General features: G+C 35.8%; 1 protein-coding gene across 2 annotated transcripts in view; it reads right to left on the bottom strand.

Moving 5' to 3' along the window:
* Nucleotides 1-18,907, bottom strand: part of EPB41L4A (erythrocyte membrane protein band 4.1 like 4A) — a 93,719-nt gene that overhangs the window by 54,199 nt on the left and 20,613 nt on the right. For both annotated transcript variants that reach the window (XM_058166123.1, XM_058166124.1), the window contains one exon: nucleotides 5,363-5,467. In XM_058166123.1, coding sequence (XP_058022106.1) covers nucleotides 5,363-5,467 — 105 coding nt within the window. The remainder of the gene's footprint in view (nucleotides 1-5,362; nucleotides 5,468-18,907) is intronic.

Here is an 18,907-nt window from a genome sequence, read left to right as displayed (position 1 = left end):
TATAGGCCATGGGGTGTGGCTCCATGACTCAGCACTTATCCAGGCCTGCCCCTCCCTTCCTTTTGCTGATGTCGCCTCTCCATTCTCCGGAAGCGTGGATCCGTCCACCCTACAGCTGCCGGCAATTCCAGCTCGTGACTGGCTTCAAGTTCCTCATGTTCACATGCTGTGGGGGAGGGGTTTATTTGCTCGGTCTGTCCGGGCATGGTGCCAGGACCGGGGGCCGGAGGCATGCCAGGCCATTCGTCTTGCTCGGTCTGTCCGGGCATGGTGCCAGGACTGGGGGCTGGAGGCATGCTAGGCCGTTCGTCTGCACTATCAGTCCCTGGCTGAGATAACAGGAGATGAGAGGGGCCCGGCTGCGGAGAGGGGGGCAAGCGAGGCACAACATATCTATATCATATACAGAGTCCTAACACAGACTTCTATTTTCAGCAAGAAAAGAGGCAGAGCATATTCCATACCAATTATTTTAAACAGAGCTTCTTAGGCTGTCTCTTCAGTAAACAGAGTAGAAATTAAATAAAGAGTACCTAAAAGGAGAGACAAAGTATAGCTATAGCAAACTAGATTTATTTGACCAAAATGTCAGATGATTTTCCTAGCAGAAGAATCTATAACTGATCAGGTTATGAATCTGACCATAATCATTTTTATCCTTTGGTATCACATCAGGTAGATTTCCAATAGTATTCCTTATCTCAACAGATGTTTGTGACTTTTCTGCACTGCATCTTTAAGCTACTTCAGGTGGAAAGGATTTAATCAATCCCTTCTTTATAAAAAAAAATCTCTATTATTTTACAATTCTGCTTATCATTTGGGCTCAAAATGAAACTGGCATAATTTTGACAATTTCACCTGGTTAAAAAAGATATAAGATAAAGGTAAAAGTTCCCCTCGCACATATGTGCTAGTCATTCCTGACTCTAGGGGACGGTGCTTATCTCTGTTTCAAAGCTGAAGAGCCAGCTCTGTCCAAAGACATCTCTGTGGTCATGTGGCTGGCATGACTAAATGCCAAAGGTGCACGGAATGTTGTTACCTTCCCACCAAAGGTGATCCCTTTTTTTCTACTTGCATTTTTTACGTGCTTTTGAACTGCTAGGTTGGCAGAAGCTGGGACAAGTAATGGGAACTCACCCCATTACGTGGCACTAGGGACTCGAACCACTGAACTGCTGACCTTTCGATCGACAAGCTCAGTGTCTTAGCCACTGAGCCCCCGTGTCCCCTAAAAAAGATACAGTTTTAAAATTTCATCAGTAAAATTGTAAAAAATAAAAAAAAGGAAAGGAAGGAAAATAAAATTCAGTTTAACTATGTTTATTGATATTTAGCCTAGATTGAAGAAGAAGCTGGCAGAATTCTTGTCAATTTCACGTGGTTTAAAAAAAGAATAGGTCCACCATTTCATTTTTTAAGTCAGAAAATGTGTACAAAAAGGCTTAGCATTCCACTTTTGCACAGTGAGTTTATATAAAAATAAAAGTAAATAAACTCCAGCATTTCATCAGTGCATCAGGAATAAAAAGAAGACAAGCATATGAACATAGATTCACTGATCTAAGTTCCTTTGGAAGAGAGCAGGCAGCCCAACACAAATTGGTCATGGAAGTGAGCAGCCAGTCACTGGAGCAGATGGGTTATTCTTGCCACAAATAACAGTATTGGACATACCGGTATTTGTTTACTATGAAATGAAGTACAAGAGATATAAACTGAACAGCGTCATTTGTGCCAGCACAACCATACTACATGCTTGATGAGTGTAGCAGAAAAAAATTGCCTTCCTGATACACTGGGGGTGAGGGGAGATAGAAGACAATACTCCACATGCCTGCCTTGAAAAATGTTCCTTAGCCTAAACCACCACTGGACTCACTGATCAGATCTTAGACTCCTATGTCCCTGTGCAATATCAATTATTTATTTGTTTATTATATTTGCTTGCCGCCCATTTTGCCGGGAGACAACTATGGGTGGCTTACAACAGTAAAAGCAATAAAACTATACATACCCATGTATCAAACTGAAATAAAGATACAAATTATGACCTTTCCCCCCGTCAATAAAAATTGTTCAATATGATGAAAATATGGAAATGTCCAACATTTCCATTTCTCACTTTACCCATCATATCAAGGCTCAAAGGATATAAAATAGTCCAAACCAACCTTAAAATGGGGTTCTGACAAAAGGAAGGCAATAGAGTACAATGGCATTTTGAACGTCACATTTAATGGAATGCAGAATTGTGCAGCAGGCCAGATTTTAATATGTAGGTCAGATTTTAACTTTCTAATATATTCCATGACCAATCCAAGTCACTGAAACATTTTATGTTTTGCTACAGTAGATGATTTTATGGTGTAGAGCACAGGTGTCAAACTCGCGGCATCATGTTGCTGTCACATGACGTATCACGACGTTATTCCCCTTCGCGGAGCTGGGGTAGGCATGGCTTGCACGTGATGCATCTGGCCTGCAGGCTGCCAGTTTGACACCCTTGGTTTAGAGACTCATTATTATGACTATTAATTCAAATTTAAATTCAATATATTAAACATGTTTATAATAGATCTTTAGTCAAGTTAAAAAAAACCTTAATCATGCCAGTCAAAATCAAAATGCCTTTTGTTCTGTCACTTAAATACTCATAAATACAAACCCTCCTTTCTTTCTCCCCTTGATCTTTTTGTAATATCCATTTTATTTACACATTAAAGCAGGAAAAGAATATGATTTGATTTATTGGACCTGATAAAGTGGCCTAACTCCCAGAAGATTCTGGGCAGCATCCAATAACTCCAATACACAGATTATAAAAACATGTTAAAAAAACCACACAGCTGCCCAGACCAAACAACACTCCCCAACATGCAAAAACGTAATAGGGTCTCTAACTGCAGTCTTGGAACAAAGTCAGATCTTAAGCTACTTCCAGAAACCAAGGAGAGTAGGAGCCAATGGCGAAATGTAAAATTTGTTACTACCAGTTCTGTGGGCGTGGCTTGGTGGTGGGGGTAATGTGACTGGGTGGGCATGGCCAACTTTTTTTTTTTACTTTTAAAAGCATTTTAATAGCATCGGCCGAAGAGGTTGTAAAAAAATGCTTTTAAAAGGCTCCTCTGACAATCCCAGCTGAGTTGCCTGATCATCAGAGGCTTTGTTTTCTTTTAAAAGCATTTTTTTTTGCCTTTTCTTTAAAAGAAAAAAAAGCCTCGTGATGATCGGGCAACTCAGCTGGAATCGCCAGAGCCTTTTAAAAGCATTTTTACAACCTCTTCGGCCAAGGAGGTTGTAGAAAAAATGCTTTTAAAAGGCTCTGATGATCCTAGCTGAGCTGTGAGATCATCAGAGGCTTTTTTTTTACTTTTAAAAGCATTTTTTCGGCCGAAGAAAAAATGCTTTTAAAAGTTAAAAAAAAACTCTGATGATCACACGGCTGAGCTGGAAATGGAGGGGGGAGGGATTTTTGCTACCAGTTCTCCAAACCACCTGCCGCCATTGCTACCAGATCAGGCGATCCAGTCCGAACCAGGAGCATTTTACCCCTGATAGGAGGTATGTCTTCTGCTGTTCCTGAAGATCCAGGCGTCAACAGGGAAAGAATGCACCTGTCTTATCCCCAATAAGATAATATTTAATTGAAACACACCCAGTTTGTCTGAAAGCACAGGATGGACATAAACAACTGGAGACAGGCAGTCTCAAATGGCAATCTCTATACCATGAATATTCCATTTCAATCCAATGTATGTTATCACAAAAGTCTTTATCTTCATTAGAATGTATAACTTATTTCAACATATAATATGCAGGTATGAATACATACAATAAATTATAGTCTTTTAACCAGTTTTACCTGAGTTGTTTATATAACTTCAAAGACAAGATCAGTTTTATTTTTGCTTCTTCACCACATGACAACTATCATCAATATTAGTATTATCTAATTGTCAGTCAAATACAGTGGTGGGCTGCTGCCGGTTCGGACCTGTTCAGGTGAACTGGTAGTTCCGATGATCAGCTGGCCCCACCCACCCGCCCAGCCCTATCCTGTCCTATATTTCCTTATTTCTGGCTCAGCTTATTTGTGCAGCACAGTTAATTTCTGTGCCTCCACTGTTCTACTTTTCCAGGCTGCATTAGAAGGTAAGCAGCTGAGTTTCAAACTGCTGTATTTTGAATGCTGTGTGCAAGTGTGTTAGGCATGCACACGAAGTCTGTGTGCGCATGCGACGCGCATGCTCACAGAACCAGTTGTTAAGCCAGTTTGCAGCCCACCAATGGTCTGATACATATATATTTGTTTCTCTGCAGGACTACTAGTATCAGTCATATAATTTTAAACCAATTCCCTCAAAATATGGAGTTATTCTAATCATTTTCTGGGAGAAAACTTAGAGCATTTTACTGTATTAACAGATGAACAGCAGCACAAACATATATAAATTCTGATGTCCTAAACTGTAACATCTAAATCTAGCCTCTAAAATCAGTTTGACATCAAAACTAGGCCTTCCAATAATTAATACAATATTCCTATCATGCTGTTAAAACGGTTTGGGGTGATTTCTTTTGAATAAAGAAGTTTTAGTTAACTGGAAAGTATCAAACCATTAATTTAGAATTTGGAAAGCCCATACTTAATTTTTAGGTTAACCCTGTGTAACATGCACAACCATGTTCACATCACTCCAACCTTATGACTCCTTTTCATCGTTGTAATATATGCAGACATTTGTCCTAGTTTAAACAGTTGACAAAATAAATTGCATCATGTGAAATTTATTTCCCTATTGTCAAGTATTTCATCTAGAATAAGTCTTGAGTTTAGGACAGGATGTGCACTTTTGATTTCCACTGCCATAAAAGTCTAACTAATGCAACTATCTACTGAACAAGGAACTCCCCATACATGCTATCCTTCCATACATATTTAGTATCAAGAATTACGAGATTAAAAGATGCCTGATCAGACTATGCACCGAGAGTTTGGCGATACTCAAAAATAACATGCGGGCAACTGAATAATCTCAGCATTAATATAAATTTTATTTTAGCTGTGATGTTTCCTCTTAGGAAACATTTACTTATTGACATGTTAGCCTTTTGAGACTTGGATCTATTCCTCTGAATAGGAAAGGCATTTTTTATACAGTTAATGACTAACCCTCCCCTCCAAAAGAATTCCTGACTTAATATTAATTTGCATGGACTAATGGGATATAGATTTTATCTGTTTAACAACTAACTTGCTGAGACAGCATATAACAGTGTAGAATAGAACTGTTTAAAAAAAAGGTCACCCTGCTATCTATTCTGGAATTATCTAATCTCTTGTAGCTTTACTCACCGTCTGGTGACTTCTGTCACAGTACCGCAGTCCAAAATAATCTATCTCAATGAGGTTTAAATGCCGGAATACGTAGCCCAGGACAACCGACCCTTTCGTTGATTTCTGTGGGAAAGAATGTGCAGAGACTTTTCATACAAATGGTCATTCTTTTGTTAGCTACACAGTGGCATTCATGCATTCAGCTAGATAAGTCTACCAGAGGAGACTGCATTATTAGAACTGGTCTTTAACAAAAATTGCAATGACAAGAAAGGGGTTTTTTTCCCCCTCATATTCGTCAGTCATTTTATAGAAAAGGTTGAGCAATTATATTGACAAGTTTTTAATCTCTAATATCATGAGGTCACATAATTATGTACCCAAACTGTGATCTGCAGTAATTCTGCATTATTCATTCTTGAACGTATTCAAACATTCTCCTCAACACTTTGTGATTTTAGATTCCCTACAGAGAGAGGGAAAACATCAGGCAAATCCATACACAGACAAATTTAATTAATTCAACTTTGGCATATTTATTGATACTAGTAATACTGTGGTTTATTGTAAGGGTATTAGTATATAGTGGTAATAGCTGTTAAATAACAAAGGCAAGGACTACCTGTAGTCCTTTTATTTATTTTGTAGGCAATTTATTTATTTATTTTGTAGCCAATTTATTTTACTTTGCTAGTAGTATTGTATAAGTACATATTGTTAGCTGAACAATATGTCCTGGACAATGAAGAAGTATGTTGTATGATGCTCTATAAGTAAAATATCAGTATAACACATTTGTTTCTCTTTAGGATACATTCACAAACTAGTTTTTTAAAAAGACTAAAGCACAGCAGAATTAAACATGAAGAAATGAGAGATATTATGGATTTAGTACTTAATGTGCCAACAACATGAAAAGAGAGAATATAGGCTTTGAATAAAGAATCAAGCACACTCACAGACAGTTTAGATGAAAAAAGAAACAGAGAAAAATCTCACTATAAAATAGCCAAGAAAAAAAAGAATTCCAAAGTCATTTTAACTTAATGTTCAAAAATCTCAAAGCTAGCAGGTAACATAAAATAAATTGCAACACCTGTCTTTAATTGCTTTAAATTACTTTAAGACAAAATTAAAACATATAATCAGAAAACTAGCATACAACAACAAAGACTTTTTTGAAGTATGAGTATAAGATCAGTTTCAATCTATACTGAACATAAATATTTTGGAGAAAAAAATATAACTTTGTACAGACAGCCTTCTACTTACAAAGCTGTTTGTAAATCCATTTTGTTCAGAAGTCCAAACAGGTATAAAAAAAAACCCATATAAAGTACAATTCTTACTTTATATAAATTAAACTACATTTCTCCACCCAATCAATCAAGGACTAACCCAAGCCCTGGGTTTGGGTACAGAGGATCTCTCCCGCATTGATCCATTGTGGCTTTGGCTGCTGGCACGGCCAGTCTTCCCATGGGCTATTAGGACCCTTTTTAGGGAAGGGACCCCAGCAAGACAATCAGGTGCTGCCACCACACACAACCTGAGGGAGGACTGAAGTGCACTACTCCATTCTCCACAGGAATAAGTAGGAGCACATTTGGTGGGGGCTTCACAAGTGGCAGGGGATGCCAAACTCCAGGTCCCAATGGTTGTTCTTGCAGCACCCCATTTCTGAACCACAAACCTCTTCAGGCTCGTGTGTGTTTCAACTTTTTTTTCCTCCCCTGATCGACCCTCGTCGCAGGTTTGACAAGCAGACTCCCCACTACCTAAGCAACTCTCTACCCCCATCCTTAGGGTACTTGGGCCCTCTTTCAGGCATGCTCAAGCCAGGGGTGAAATGCTACTGGTTCACTCGAACCCGTTGTAAAAAAAATGCTTTAAAATGTTTAAAAAAAGTTCTGATGATCGTGCGGCATAGCTGATCATCAGAACTTTTTAAAAAAAATTTAAATCATTTTTTTTTACTATCGGTTCGGGTGAATAGGTAGTAAAAAAATGCTAAAAAAAGGTTTTTAAAAGATTCCGATGATCAGCTGTGACAATCAGCTGTGCTGCGCGATCCTTGGAACCTTTTTTTTTTACTTTTTAAAGCATTTTTTACTACCTATTGCCCGAACCAGTACATTTGTGTAAAGTGTGATAGTTTGTTTTTGAGCTCTGAGGAAGCAGTATCACCACAAGCTCATTAATTATTACTGTAGAAAGATGCCTTATTTTCCCATGCCACCTAGTGCAATTAGCTTTGACTGACAATAGCTTTCAAATATTCCAGGAAGAAATCTTTGACACTAATGCTACTGAATTCTTAGCTGTGCAGTTATACTGTATTGCTCCACTAAGCTATAGCTTCTGCATATAAATAACTGAAAAAAATCTATCTTTATAAAACAGTTTAGATACAAAGAGGAGGAAAGGAAAATTCTGAATCTATTTTAGTAGGCCAATATTTTATTTTACTTATCTTTATTTATTTATTTTATTTATTTTATTAAATTTTTATACCACCCTTCTCCCGAAGGACTCAGGGCGGTGTACAGCCAAAGATAAAACATGAAATATATACAATTAAAACATTTAAAACATAGCAAATTACAAAAAGGCTGATAATTAAAAATTTAGTTTTAAAATTTTAGAAATATTAATAAAACCTCGGATTAAAATTTAACACTATTATGCCAGTCCCGCTTGAATAAATAGATGTGTTTTTAGCTCACGACGGAAGGTCCGAAGATCAGGCACTTGATGTAAGCCAGGGGGAAGTTCGTTCCAGAGCGTCGATGCCCCCACAGAGAAGGCCCTACTCCTGGGGGCCACCAGCCGACACTGTTTGGCGGACGGCACCCTGAGGAGACCCTCTCTGTGAGAGCGTATGGGTCGGTGGGAGGCATAAGGTAACAGCAGGTGGTCTCGTAAGTACCTGGGTCCTAAGCCATGGAGCTTTATGAGTAAAGCTTGTGATTTATAAGGTTCTATTTCCTTAATGTTAAAGGAAAATCAACTAAAACATATGCCACATTAGTTGAATAGAAATATAATAATTGCTACAGAGATACGTTTCATATGCAATCCACATTACTATCCTATACTTCTCAATGTTTCTATTGGTATTCAGAACCTCTCACTCAATCTGCATTTACAGGAATCAGTGAAATTCTTACATGAAATTAAGCTACTTCAGAAATGAATCATGATGACTATCAAGTCTACATTGTAATGCAAAGCATATTCAACCAGTACCAGAGCTTTTTCCACCCTATGTTAAGACTGTTATAGTTTGCATTACTCATAAAAGAGTAGGGCACATGTCTGAACACAGTAAGGTAGACCTCTGATGGCTATAACTTCTTAGAATTCCCAGCAAACTTAGATAGTGGATAGCAAGATCCATGTAATGATGTAATTAGCATATGTGCATGTTTGCGTAGGTGTGATCTTTTCCTCCTGCAAAAATCCTAGACTGGTTTGAACAACACAAATGACTCATTCATTTCTCAAAGTAACAAACTCAATACTGCCCTACCAGCATGATCAGGAATGATGGAGTCAAGCATGTAGTGCTTGCTTTAGATATCTTCCCAGACCCTACAAAAAGGATTTGCCCTCCTTACTTATAGAATCAGTGAAAAAAATATATGCAATTCACTAGTGGCCCAATGGGAATCAACATTATACATATCCCAAACATTTTCTGCTTTTTTTCCACTTTCTTTGGCTGTGTGTGATGGGTACAGAATAGAGCTAGTGTGTCTGGCACTATCCAAAGGCTTATCTTATCTTTGAGCAGTAGGAAGAGAAAGGGCTCAAGCCAGTGGTGAAATTCAGCCGGTTATATCCAGCTCGGGCGAACTGGCAGCGCCGGTGGCGGGAGGCTCCGCCCACCCACCTGGATGTCATTACGTCCTATTTTTTACCTTCTGCACATGTGCAGAAGGCTCTGCACATACGTGGAGGGGGCGTGCATGCTCACATTTGCGAACCGATAGTGAAGGGAAGTGAATTTTACCCCGACTGAATTATGTAAGTAACATGGATGTTTCTAAAATGTGTATGTATCCTTGAAAAACACTCAGTGCAAATTCAATGTGCATCTTGTATATGGACTATAAATGTTTGTACTATTAAATGTGTACAACACAGGCAGGGACAGACACACACACACAATTTCTTTAAACATGATTTCATTTATGTTTCCCAAGATTGTAAAAAATAGATGGATTTGACGATTCAGTTTTTCTGTTTTCATTTTTCATGCACGCTCTGCACATGCGTGGAGGAGGCACACGTGCCCACATTTATGAACCAGTAGTGAAGGTAAGTGAATTTCACCCTTGGATCAAGCTCCACTAACTTTGTAGGAAAACAATTGACCAATGAAATTTCTATTAATCTTTCTACTCTTATCACTGCAGTCGATTGTTCACATGTCACATTAATCCCCTCCCCTCTTTGACTGAGTTAAACAAATTATATAAACAAGGTCACTGACTACATAACATGGCTGTATAGATTTTTGAGAGTGCCCTGCTTTATTGAAAGCTGACCCAAAAGCAAAACTAAGGAACAATGTAGCATCCTGCTTCCAAACAGAGTCCAATCCTGATCATTACACACCCTTCAGGTAGAAAACTCCATCAGAAGAAGAGAAAAACAGTAAATAACCAATCTGGACTGGGGATACTTCTAAACTTTAAAGAGTTGGCTTTATACTTAAATCTTATAAAGGCTTACATTCTGATTAGGGAAAGATTTAAAAAATCATCAGCAAACAAAGAATTGTTCAAAATGAGTCATAAAGTTATGCTTTATAATGCAGCAGCAGTAAAAACCAGAAAGGCAGGTTTCTACCAGCTTCATAAAATGACAGCTAGAACCTTCGGAAAAGAGACATATTTTTTCCTTTGACAGGAGTAAAATGGTACAGTAAAATATGGCTACATACTTAAAATATTTTGAAAAGAAAAGGGGAAAAAATCTATAAAACAAGCTTGCTAGGTTAAGCATTTGAGTATTTAGAAAATATGGCAATCTCCAAAATATTGAAGCAGCCAAATGTGTTTCTGGACAGCAACTTCACATTTCTAACTAGCTGATACTAGGCAATCATAACGTCAGTGTGAAACTTTTTGTGGCAACTGAGTGGAAAGGAAAATTCTACTGCTGAATTTCTGATGACAGAAACAGAAATATTTATCCGAGAAAAAAATGAAAAGACCATCTGATATTCTAATTTCAACTGCTTTTACAAATTATAGTTCTTTAGTGATTTATCTTCTAAACACAGTCTCTAATTAAAATACTTGAGTAGAATTTACAAGTCATTCACCAGTGATGTGATCCTCTTTCCCGGTGCCAAATGGCAGAATATCACTAAATCCGCCAAACGTTCAAAAGCCAATTATTTCAAGAGTCATCTGTCATCCAATTACTAGGAAAGCTGCCCACTCCAAGTCACTTTAAGCCAGCATTACCACCAATTGCATAGTAATTGCAACCTCCCTTTGAAAGTATAATGTGGGATTATAGCAGGTGATTCTGTCAATGCAACAGTAATTCTTTTTTTGTATGTTTTAAAGACACCTTCATTCTTTTAATCAGAATTAAGAATACATATATTGTTCAAATCTGTCCTTTGTTACATTTGTAACGTTTTTATCAATACAGGCATTCCTCAATTCACAACCACAATTGGCACTGGAATTTCTATCAATATGGTCATAAAGTGAGACATCACTTGGTCAAATCGCTTAGCAACCACAATGCCAACAGTCCCAGTTACCATCATAACTTCAGATGTATGAATCATTAAGTGAAGGGACTGCAGGGATGCCATGTGGGGGGGGGTGTATATTATGTGTGTGCATGAAAAGGTCCAGCATAGGTCACATGTAAGTGTGGGAGTGGGGGTGCTGCAGTGCAAGCACAGGGAAAGAATACACTTATTTATTTATTTATTTATTTTTGTCACAACAGTTTGTTTATTTATTTATTTATTTTGTCACAACAATATATAGGAAGAAGAAAAGAAAAAACCAAAAAAAAACCCCAAAAACCCCCAAATAGGACAGGAATGGTAGGCACCTTTGTGCGCTTATGCACGCCCCTTATGGTCCTCTTAGGAATGGGGTGAGGTCAATAGTAGAAAGTTTTTGGTTAAAGCTTTTTGGTTAAAGAGATCACAGAGTCAGGTAAAGTATTCCAAGCACTGATGATTCTGTTACAGAAGTCATATTTTCTGCAATCTAGATTAAAGCGGTTGACATTAAGTTTAAATCTATTGGTTGCTCTTGTATTATTGCAATTAAAGCTGAAGTAGTCTTTGACAGGAAGGACATTACAATAGATGATTTTATGAGTTAAACTTAGGTCTAAGTTTACAGTATACACAAGTTTACAGTATACACAAACATCGTCATAAATAAAAACAACACATCATGAAAGAAAAATATGTATATATAAGTAAAAACATGCAACAACTATGTTAATTTGATATAATGAAGGGAACAATAGGACAGGAACGGTAGGCACTTTGTGCTCTTATGCACGCCCCTTCTAGTCCTGTTAGGAATGGGGTGAGGTCAATAGTAGACAGTTTTTGGTTGAAGATTTTGGGATTTTGAATAGACTATGGAGTCAGGTAATGAGTTCCAAGCGTTAACAACTCTGTTACAGAAGTCATATTTTCTGCAATCAAGTTTGAAGCGGTTGACATGAAGTTTAAATCTATTGTTTGCTCTTGTATTATTGCGATTGAAGCTGAAGTAGTCTTTTACAGGAAGGATATTGCAGTAGATAATTTTGTGTGTTAAACACAGGTCATGTCGAAGTCGGCGGAGTTCTAAGTTTTCTAATCCCAGGATTTCTAGCCTGGTGGTATAAGGTATTTTGTTGTTTTCGGAGGAGCGAAGAACTCTTCTAGTAAAATATTTCTGGACGCGTTCGATTGTATTAATGTCAGAGATGTGGTATGGATTCCAGACGGATGAGCTGTATTCAAGAATAGGTCTGGCAAATGTTTTGTATGCTCTAGTTAGTAGTGTAGTAGTTAAATGTACACTTAAGCTCCTGAGCTGCGGTGCAGTGCAAAGCCACCTTTGAAAGCCTCCGCTGTCCCAGCCTGGGCCACTGTTGCTACACTCTGGGAAGTGCCAAATGCCCAGGAAGCTCGAACAGTGTGGTGTGAAGCTGAAGCCGAGTAATGTGGTGCAGCGCAGCCCAACCAAGCTACCCTCACTGCTCTGCACTCTGTCATCCCAGCTGATTTGGTCATTTTCCTCCTCCTGCTGCTGAGGCATTCCCAGTTTGACTGTAATGTATCTGTATCAGTAGTGAAATGTAAAATTTGTTACTACCGGTTCTGTGGGTGTGGCTTGGGGGGGGTGTAATGTGACTGGGTGGGCGTGACCAACTTTTTTTTTTTACTTTTAAAAGTATTTTTTCTACAACCTCTTCATTTGAAGAGGTTGTAAAAAAATGCTTTTAAAAGGCTCCGACGATCCCAGCTGAGTTGCCTGATCGTCAGAGGCTTTTGTTTTCTTTTAAAAGATTTTTTTTCCTTTAAAAGAAAAAAAAAGCCTCTGACGATCAGGCAACTCAACTGGGATCGTCAGAGCATTTCACCCCTGATCTGTATGTGAGGCAACTACTAAGTCATGCCAACTCTTTTTCCCAAGGCCAAATTATGACATTCTTCAAATTACATGAGCCGTTTACTCTCCAAAGAGTGATGCCTTCTTTTCACAATATTTTGCAAAGCTTCTGCGGTCTTCTTAAGGTCTTGTGAGAATGGCTGTGCTCTTTGGAGAATGGCAGACTCCTTGTGCTCATGATGCTTTAAAAGAAGCATTCTGGCGGGGGGGGGACATTTTGTGTTCTATTATTAACTGAATATAAATGAAAATTAATAATTTTGCTGAAGATTTCTACTTTTTGGCAATTTAGATCACATCAGAAATCATACCTAAGACTGAACTTTTCATTGTCATATATTTGAGACTGTTGGATAGAACTCTCAAATATTACAGATTTTCAAATTGCATATAATTCCACAGGCAAATCTTTAAAAAAGCAACATCAAAGTTTGATTCCAAGGCCAGTAACTAAGCAGATCTCAATTTGAAGAATACATGTTCAAGCAAATAGATTTAATTTAAAACTGGACGCTTCTGCAAATATTTACCAAGACAAACAGGTAGAACTTAATTAGTGAGTTACATGTTTAAACTTATAAACAAAACTTACATAAATTAGGGAGTTACATGTTTCACCTGATAAGCAAAACTTATAGAGATTATTTATAGCTATTAACAAAGACAATACAAATATGTACGTCTGAAATATATTTATGATTAGAATCAGATTAACAGAACAAATAACAACATTAATGTAAGATTTCTCATGTGTATTATACAAATGGTACTATCTCCTGCTGTGTTGGAAGAGGTGTTTCTACTTCCAGAGAATATGGACCTACAACAACAAAAAACATATAAAACAAGCTCAGCACCATAGCTAAACTTGACATACCTGTAATATAATCCTTCCATATCATGTATATTTATATGACAAACACACTCTATTTCCTATTGTTGACATCATACATTATTGATACTTAGATATAATTTATTTCATTGTTTTTTCCTACTTACACAAGTAATTGATTTTTCCTCTCCCATGGCTATCCATCAGCCTATTCATATGGCTATGCTTTGGACTATAGTATTGGCCTATTTACTGAAATAGATAGAAATTCTTCTGGGATCTCTCACTAGCTTTGTGGTTTCTAAGTTTTCATTTTTTAAAACCTTCTATATAAAAGTGATCCTTTGACAATCTCAAGGTAAGAATATTCTTCAATTATGAAAGAGCTGATTTATATAGCAGTGTATGGATTTAAAACTATCTGAAAAGAATATTTTCCAGCACTACAAGCATAACTCTAAAACAGCTGACATTTTTTCAGACTTCAGAAGTTAATTTATAGAAAAAAACTTCCATAATATCACTCTCTAAAGCATCTATGTCGATTTTCAGGCTTAAACAATGCCTGAAAAAGAGGCAACTGTTTCAGAAAGGTAGTATGCTCATGTATTCCAAAGCACCTCTCTTGCAAAATTTTAGAACTATGTATGGATCCTTCTCTTGGTTTGTCATTTATATTTCCTCTTTAATTTTTAAATCTTTATCCACTTTCTTTTGTATATTCAATAAATCATCTTTATACAAATAATTCTGTTGGCCTGTTCTTTGTACCGGTAGTTCCCCTTTTGGTATTTTCTCTCTCTTGTTTCACATTGCTTCAAAATTGCTTCACATCTGTCATCTGATATAATCTATCTATAGAATCAGACATCATTACTGACACTGTTGATACTAATTTCTGGCTCTATTCTTCAATGATCTCTTGTAATATTTCCAATGATTGTGTCATTTTCTAAGTCTCAGTTAACTGACACTTAAAGTTGGTTTGTATTTTTTCCTTCTACTTAGAATGTTCCATTCCTTTTAATATCTAGTTTCTAAAATCATAGTCACTTATCTTTGTTAATGACCAAGATAGTTAAAATAACTGGTTCTCATGAGAAGCTATTAATATTGTATAGTTACTTCCAAAATCTACTATAAGATTCAAAAATCTCATAGTAAAAATATTCAAAATTTAACTGGACCCTTAAATCTATTTCTTAGATCAAAAACTTAATTTAGCCTGTTGCTGCTTATTTCAAATTGCTTAAATTCTTAAGCTTGCAATTTTTCTTTTGTTCAAAGTTTAAACTAAACTCACCTCGCAAATTTTCAAGCTTGTTATTTTAAAGATCTCTTATAGATTTAAGATAATTAAAGACTATTTCCAAAAGTGATTAGAAAAAGAAACTTGTAAAATTAGTATCTTAAAAATCTCAAACACTGTTGCAAGCAAAATAACTAATCCTTTCATCTCTTGGCATTCAAATCTGCAGAAAACCTCTGTCCTATAGTCTCTTTCCAATGAGCAGTCATCCAAAATACATGTCGGTGATCTCCTGTCCTCTCCTTATCCAAAGAAGTTCCAAAGAACTTCTTGGTTTTTATATTTTTATTGTGAGCCTCCCATAGTTGTGTTAAGATGGACAGCCATACAAATCTTTTAAAATAAAGAATAAATCAATTCAAAGTGCAGGCAATACAAGCATCTGATAATTCCTAAAGAAAATAAAATATTACTGTAGTGTAATGTATGCAATTTATCTGTTTTAGAACTGTTTATGTAAAAACACAGGTAGTACAAAATTTGACAAATAATTCTGTGATATGGAGTATTGATACTAAAAGGATACTACACCAAGTAGAGGTATATAAAAATATTTTGCAAATGCTAAGAGAGAAATTTCAAATAATGTACTACATAAAAAATATCAGCAAAATATATGTTAATATAATAAACTTAATGCAGCATAATGTAGTGTCTTTGGACACACATGCACTGTTAAGCAACAATTAAAATATTACCTAACTTGTGTTACATATTTGGGATGCAAAAATTAAATGATCACCAAGTGGCAGCAAAGAGAAACGGAATTGTCTAACTGTACTGCTAATTCAGGCTCATTCAAATGTTTGCAACCCAGTTAAATCAGCCTAAGTTCTTCGAACTCATTGTTTGCACAGACACTGCTAATGAAAAATTCATTCTTTCCAATGTTCAAACCAAAGTCTCTTGGGATCAATTAATAAAAAGCTCTAGGCAAGTATATTTTTTTCTCAAAGCAGATAAGAACTTGTGGTATGTGGCAAACTTTATTAATTAAATAATGACATTTCTAATTGACTAGATAAACCAGTAAAATCTAGAAATCAGTTTAGTAATGTTAATTTTAGCTAATTAAGTTAAGTTTAGTAATATTAATTTTAGCTAATTAATATTGAGGACCTAATATCAACAAACAGAAGAATAAAAATATAAGTGAACATTGAGAGTATACCAATGTATTGTTTTGTTGTAGAATGTTCTTTAAAACACTGTACGCCACAAATTATTCAAACTGTTGATTCAGCATTTAAATTTAGGGTATAACTGTCTAACAATGATTTTGCACAGTGTAATGACATCAGAAATAGCATTACAAAATAAAAATACATAAAATATTTCCAAGTGTACTTACTGAATGTTAATTCAGGAGATATTAGAATCTTAAATATGTAGACAAAAGGAAATGTGCATGTAATATTTGTTTCTTTATCTCACGTGTGAAAATACAAAACAGAAAGTTTATATTAAATATCTTTTCAAATTGTTCATAGTAGTTTGTTATTACAATGCACAAGCTGAGTGACAGGGATTCAAATATTCTTTTGTATCACTAATCTGGGTGGAAAACTTTATAGTTTTCCAACTCAGTAGAACAAAGTAAACATATTTTTATTAATTTTTTATATATACCTGATATAGAGTCTTACTAGTAAAACAGTAATTGCTTCATTAATGTAATATACCGAGGTGAAATGTAAAATTTGTTACTACCGGTTCTGTGGGCGTGGCTTGGTGGGGGGATAATGTGACTGGGTGGGCGTGGCCAACTTTTTTTTTTTTTTACTTTTAAAAGCATTTTTTCTACAACCTCTTTGGCCGAAGAGGTTGTAAAAAAATGCTTTTAAAAGCCTGTGATGATCAGGCAACTCAACTGGGATCACCAGAGGAAAAACAACTTTTAAAGAGTTCTGATGATCCCAGCTGAGCTGCGTGATCATCAGAGGCTTTTTTTTTACTTCTAAAAGCATTTTTTCCGGCAGAAGAAAAAATACTTTTAAAAGTTAAAAAAAACAACCTCTGATAATCGCATGGCTCATCTGGGGCGGGGGGGGCAGGGATTTTTGCTACCGGTTCTCCGAACCACCCGCCGCCATTGCTACTGGATCAGGCAATCCAGTCCAAACCAGGAGCATTTCATCCCTGAGCAATATTATGTAAAATATGAGCCTATATAATGACATCAGAATTTACTACATTAGTCCTAACTATAATCAATTGCAATAAGCTGTTAGCAGTTGTTATTCCATTGTAAACTGCAACAATCAGCAGGTTGTTAAATAAACAACTTAATGACAGAAGGAAGCAAGTATGAGCAACTAATAATCTAAAAATGCATTTTATAGATATAGGTAGATAAAATTTAAATTGTTTATGCTTCTAATTACCCAAGAATTAGTCAACTGTCTTATTAACATAAAGATAACTTAAGAAACACTACAGGATCATAAACTACTGTAATTTGTAAGCAATTAAAAAGTTAGAATATGAGAGAGAAAAATAGCAATTAAATGTATTTCTTGAGATAATCTATTACAGTATTTAAACATGTAATGCCTCCAATTTGCAAGTTTATGAGACTTTATAAGGTATTCTGTCATCAGGGAAGAAATAGAAACATTCGCAAAGTGTAATTATAGTTCATAATTTCTAGTTCATAATTCTGTTCATACCACTAAGTCAGAAGTGTCAAACCAATTATAAAACTTTAGAAGTAAATTTGAGAAAATACAGCAGTGGCTTAGAACTCAGAAAATTAATTCTGATAGTCTATACTTCAATTCTATGCAGATAAACATTAAATTAAAGAAAGGTTAAACAAGCAACGACAGTACAATTTTAAACTAAACTGTAAAATTAAACCAAGCTGATATATACAGATCCTGGAATGCAAATTTTGAAAGACTTCTATTTAATCGTAAGTCAAAGGATGGCACTCTACACAACCACCTCACAGAAAAGATGGCAATTGTTTTTCAAAGCAATCAAGACATTCAAAAATAAAAAGTGTATAAAATGCAAAATTCCCAGCCTTATTCTCTGGAAGTAAAGAGTACCTCCATTAATATCAATACTGTATTCACAGTATGAAGTGTAACTATGTTTTAAAGTCAGGATTAAGATGAATATATTTAATATAAACTTAATTAAAAATAGTGCTTGAAATAGTTTTTATAACTGTAATGACAAGCAGCTGCTATAGTACTAAACGTGGGAACGAATAACAAAATTATTTGTAAAAAATAAGTTTTCGCAATCAGTCATTTGTTGTATTCATTGAATATACTAACCTTCTCAACTTCTCTATTAGAAACTCTCCCTTGAATAAGAAAGGGATTTTGGATATTACAAAAAAATCAGTTGCCAAAGCAATCAATGACAAGGATATTATCAATATGTGCATTTCTTTTTACTTTTCTATCCTCATTGAAATATAGCAAAACCCAAAAAATTAAAGTTATTCCCACTTGCCTGCAAGTAGATACAGGCTGTTAGTTCAGATGCCATTTTTGCACTAGGTCATATAAGTAAAAAGAAGGAAATAGAACAAAAAATAGATTTCTTTTCTTTGTGCTCAAAGACACAAAATGACAAAATATAACTTGCCTGCTCACCTGTTTAGCCATCAATTTTCAAGTTATCCAGTCTATTATTTTGATTGGCTTATATAGACAAAATGTAGAACATAGCATTTCAAAACACAGTCCTTGAGTTGCAAACATTAATTCAGTGATTATTCAAAGTTACAATGGCACTGAATGAAGGGA

The sequence above is a fragment of the Ahaetulla prasina genome, chromosome 2, assembly GCF_028640845.1.
Source record: "Ahaetulla prasina isolate Xishuangbanna chromosome 2, ASM2864084v1, whole genome shotgun sequence".
Classification (NCBI taxonomy): domain Eukaryota; kingdom Metazoa; phylum Chordata; class Lepidosauria; order Squamata; family Colubridae; genus Ahaetulla; species Ahaetulla prasina.
The sequence above is the reverse complement of the archived record's forward strand: the minus strand, read 5'-3'. Positions and strand labels throughout refer to the sequence as shown.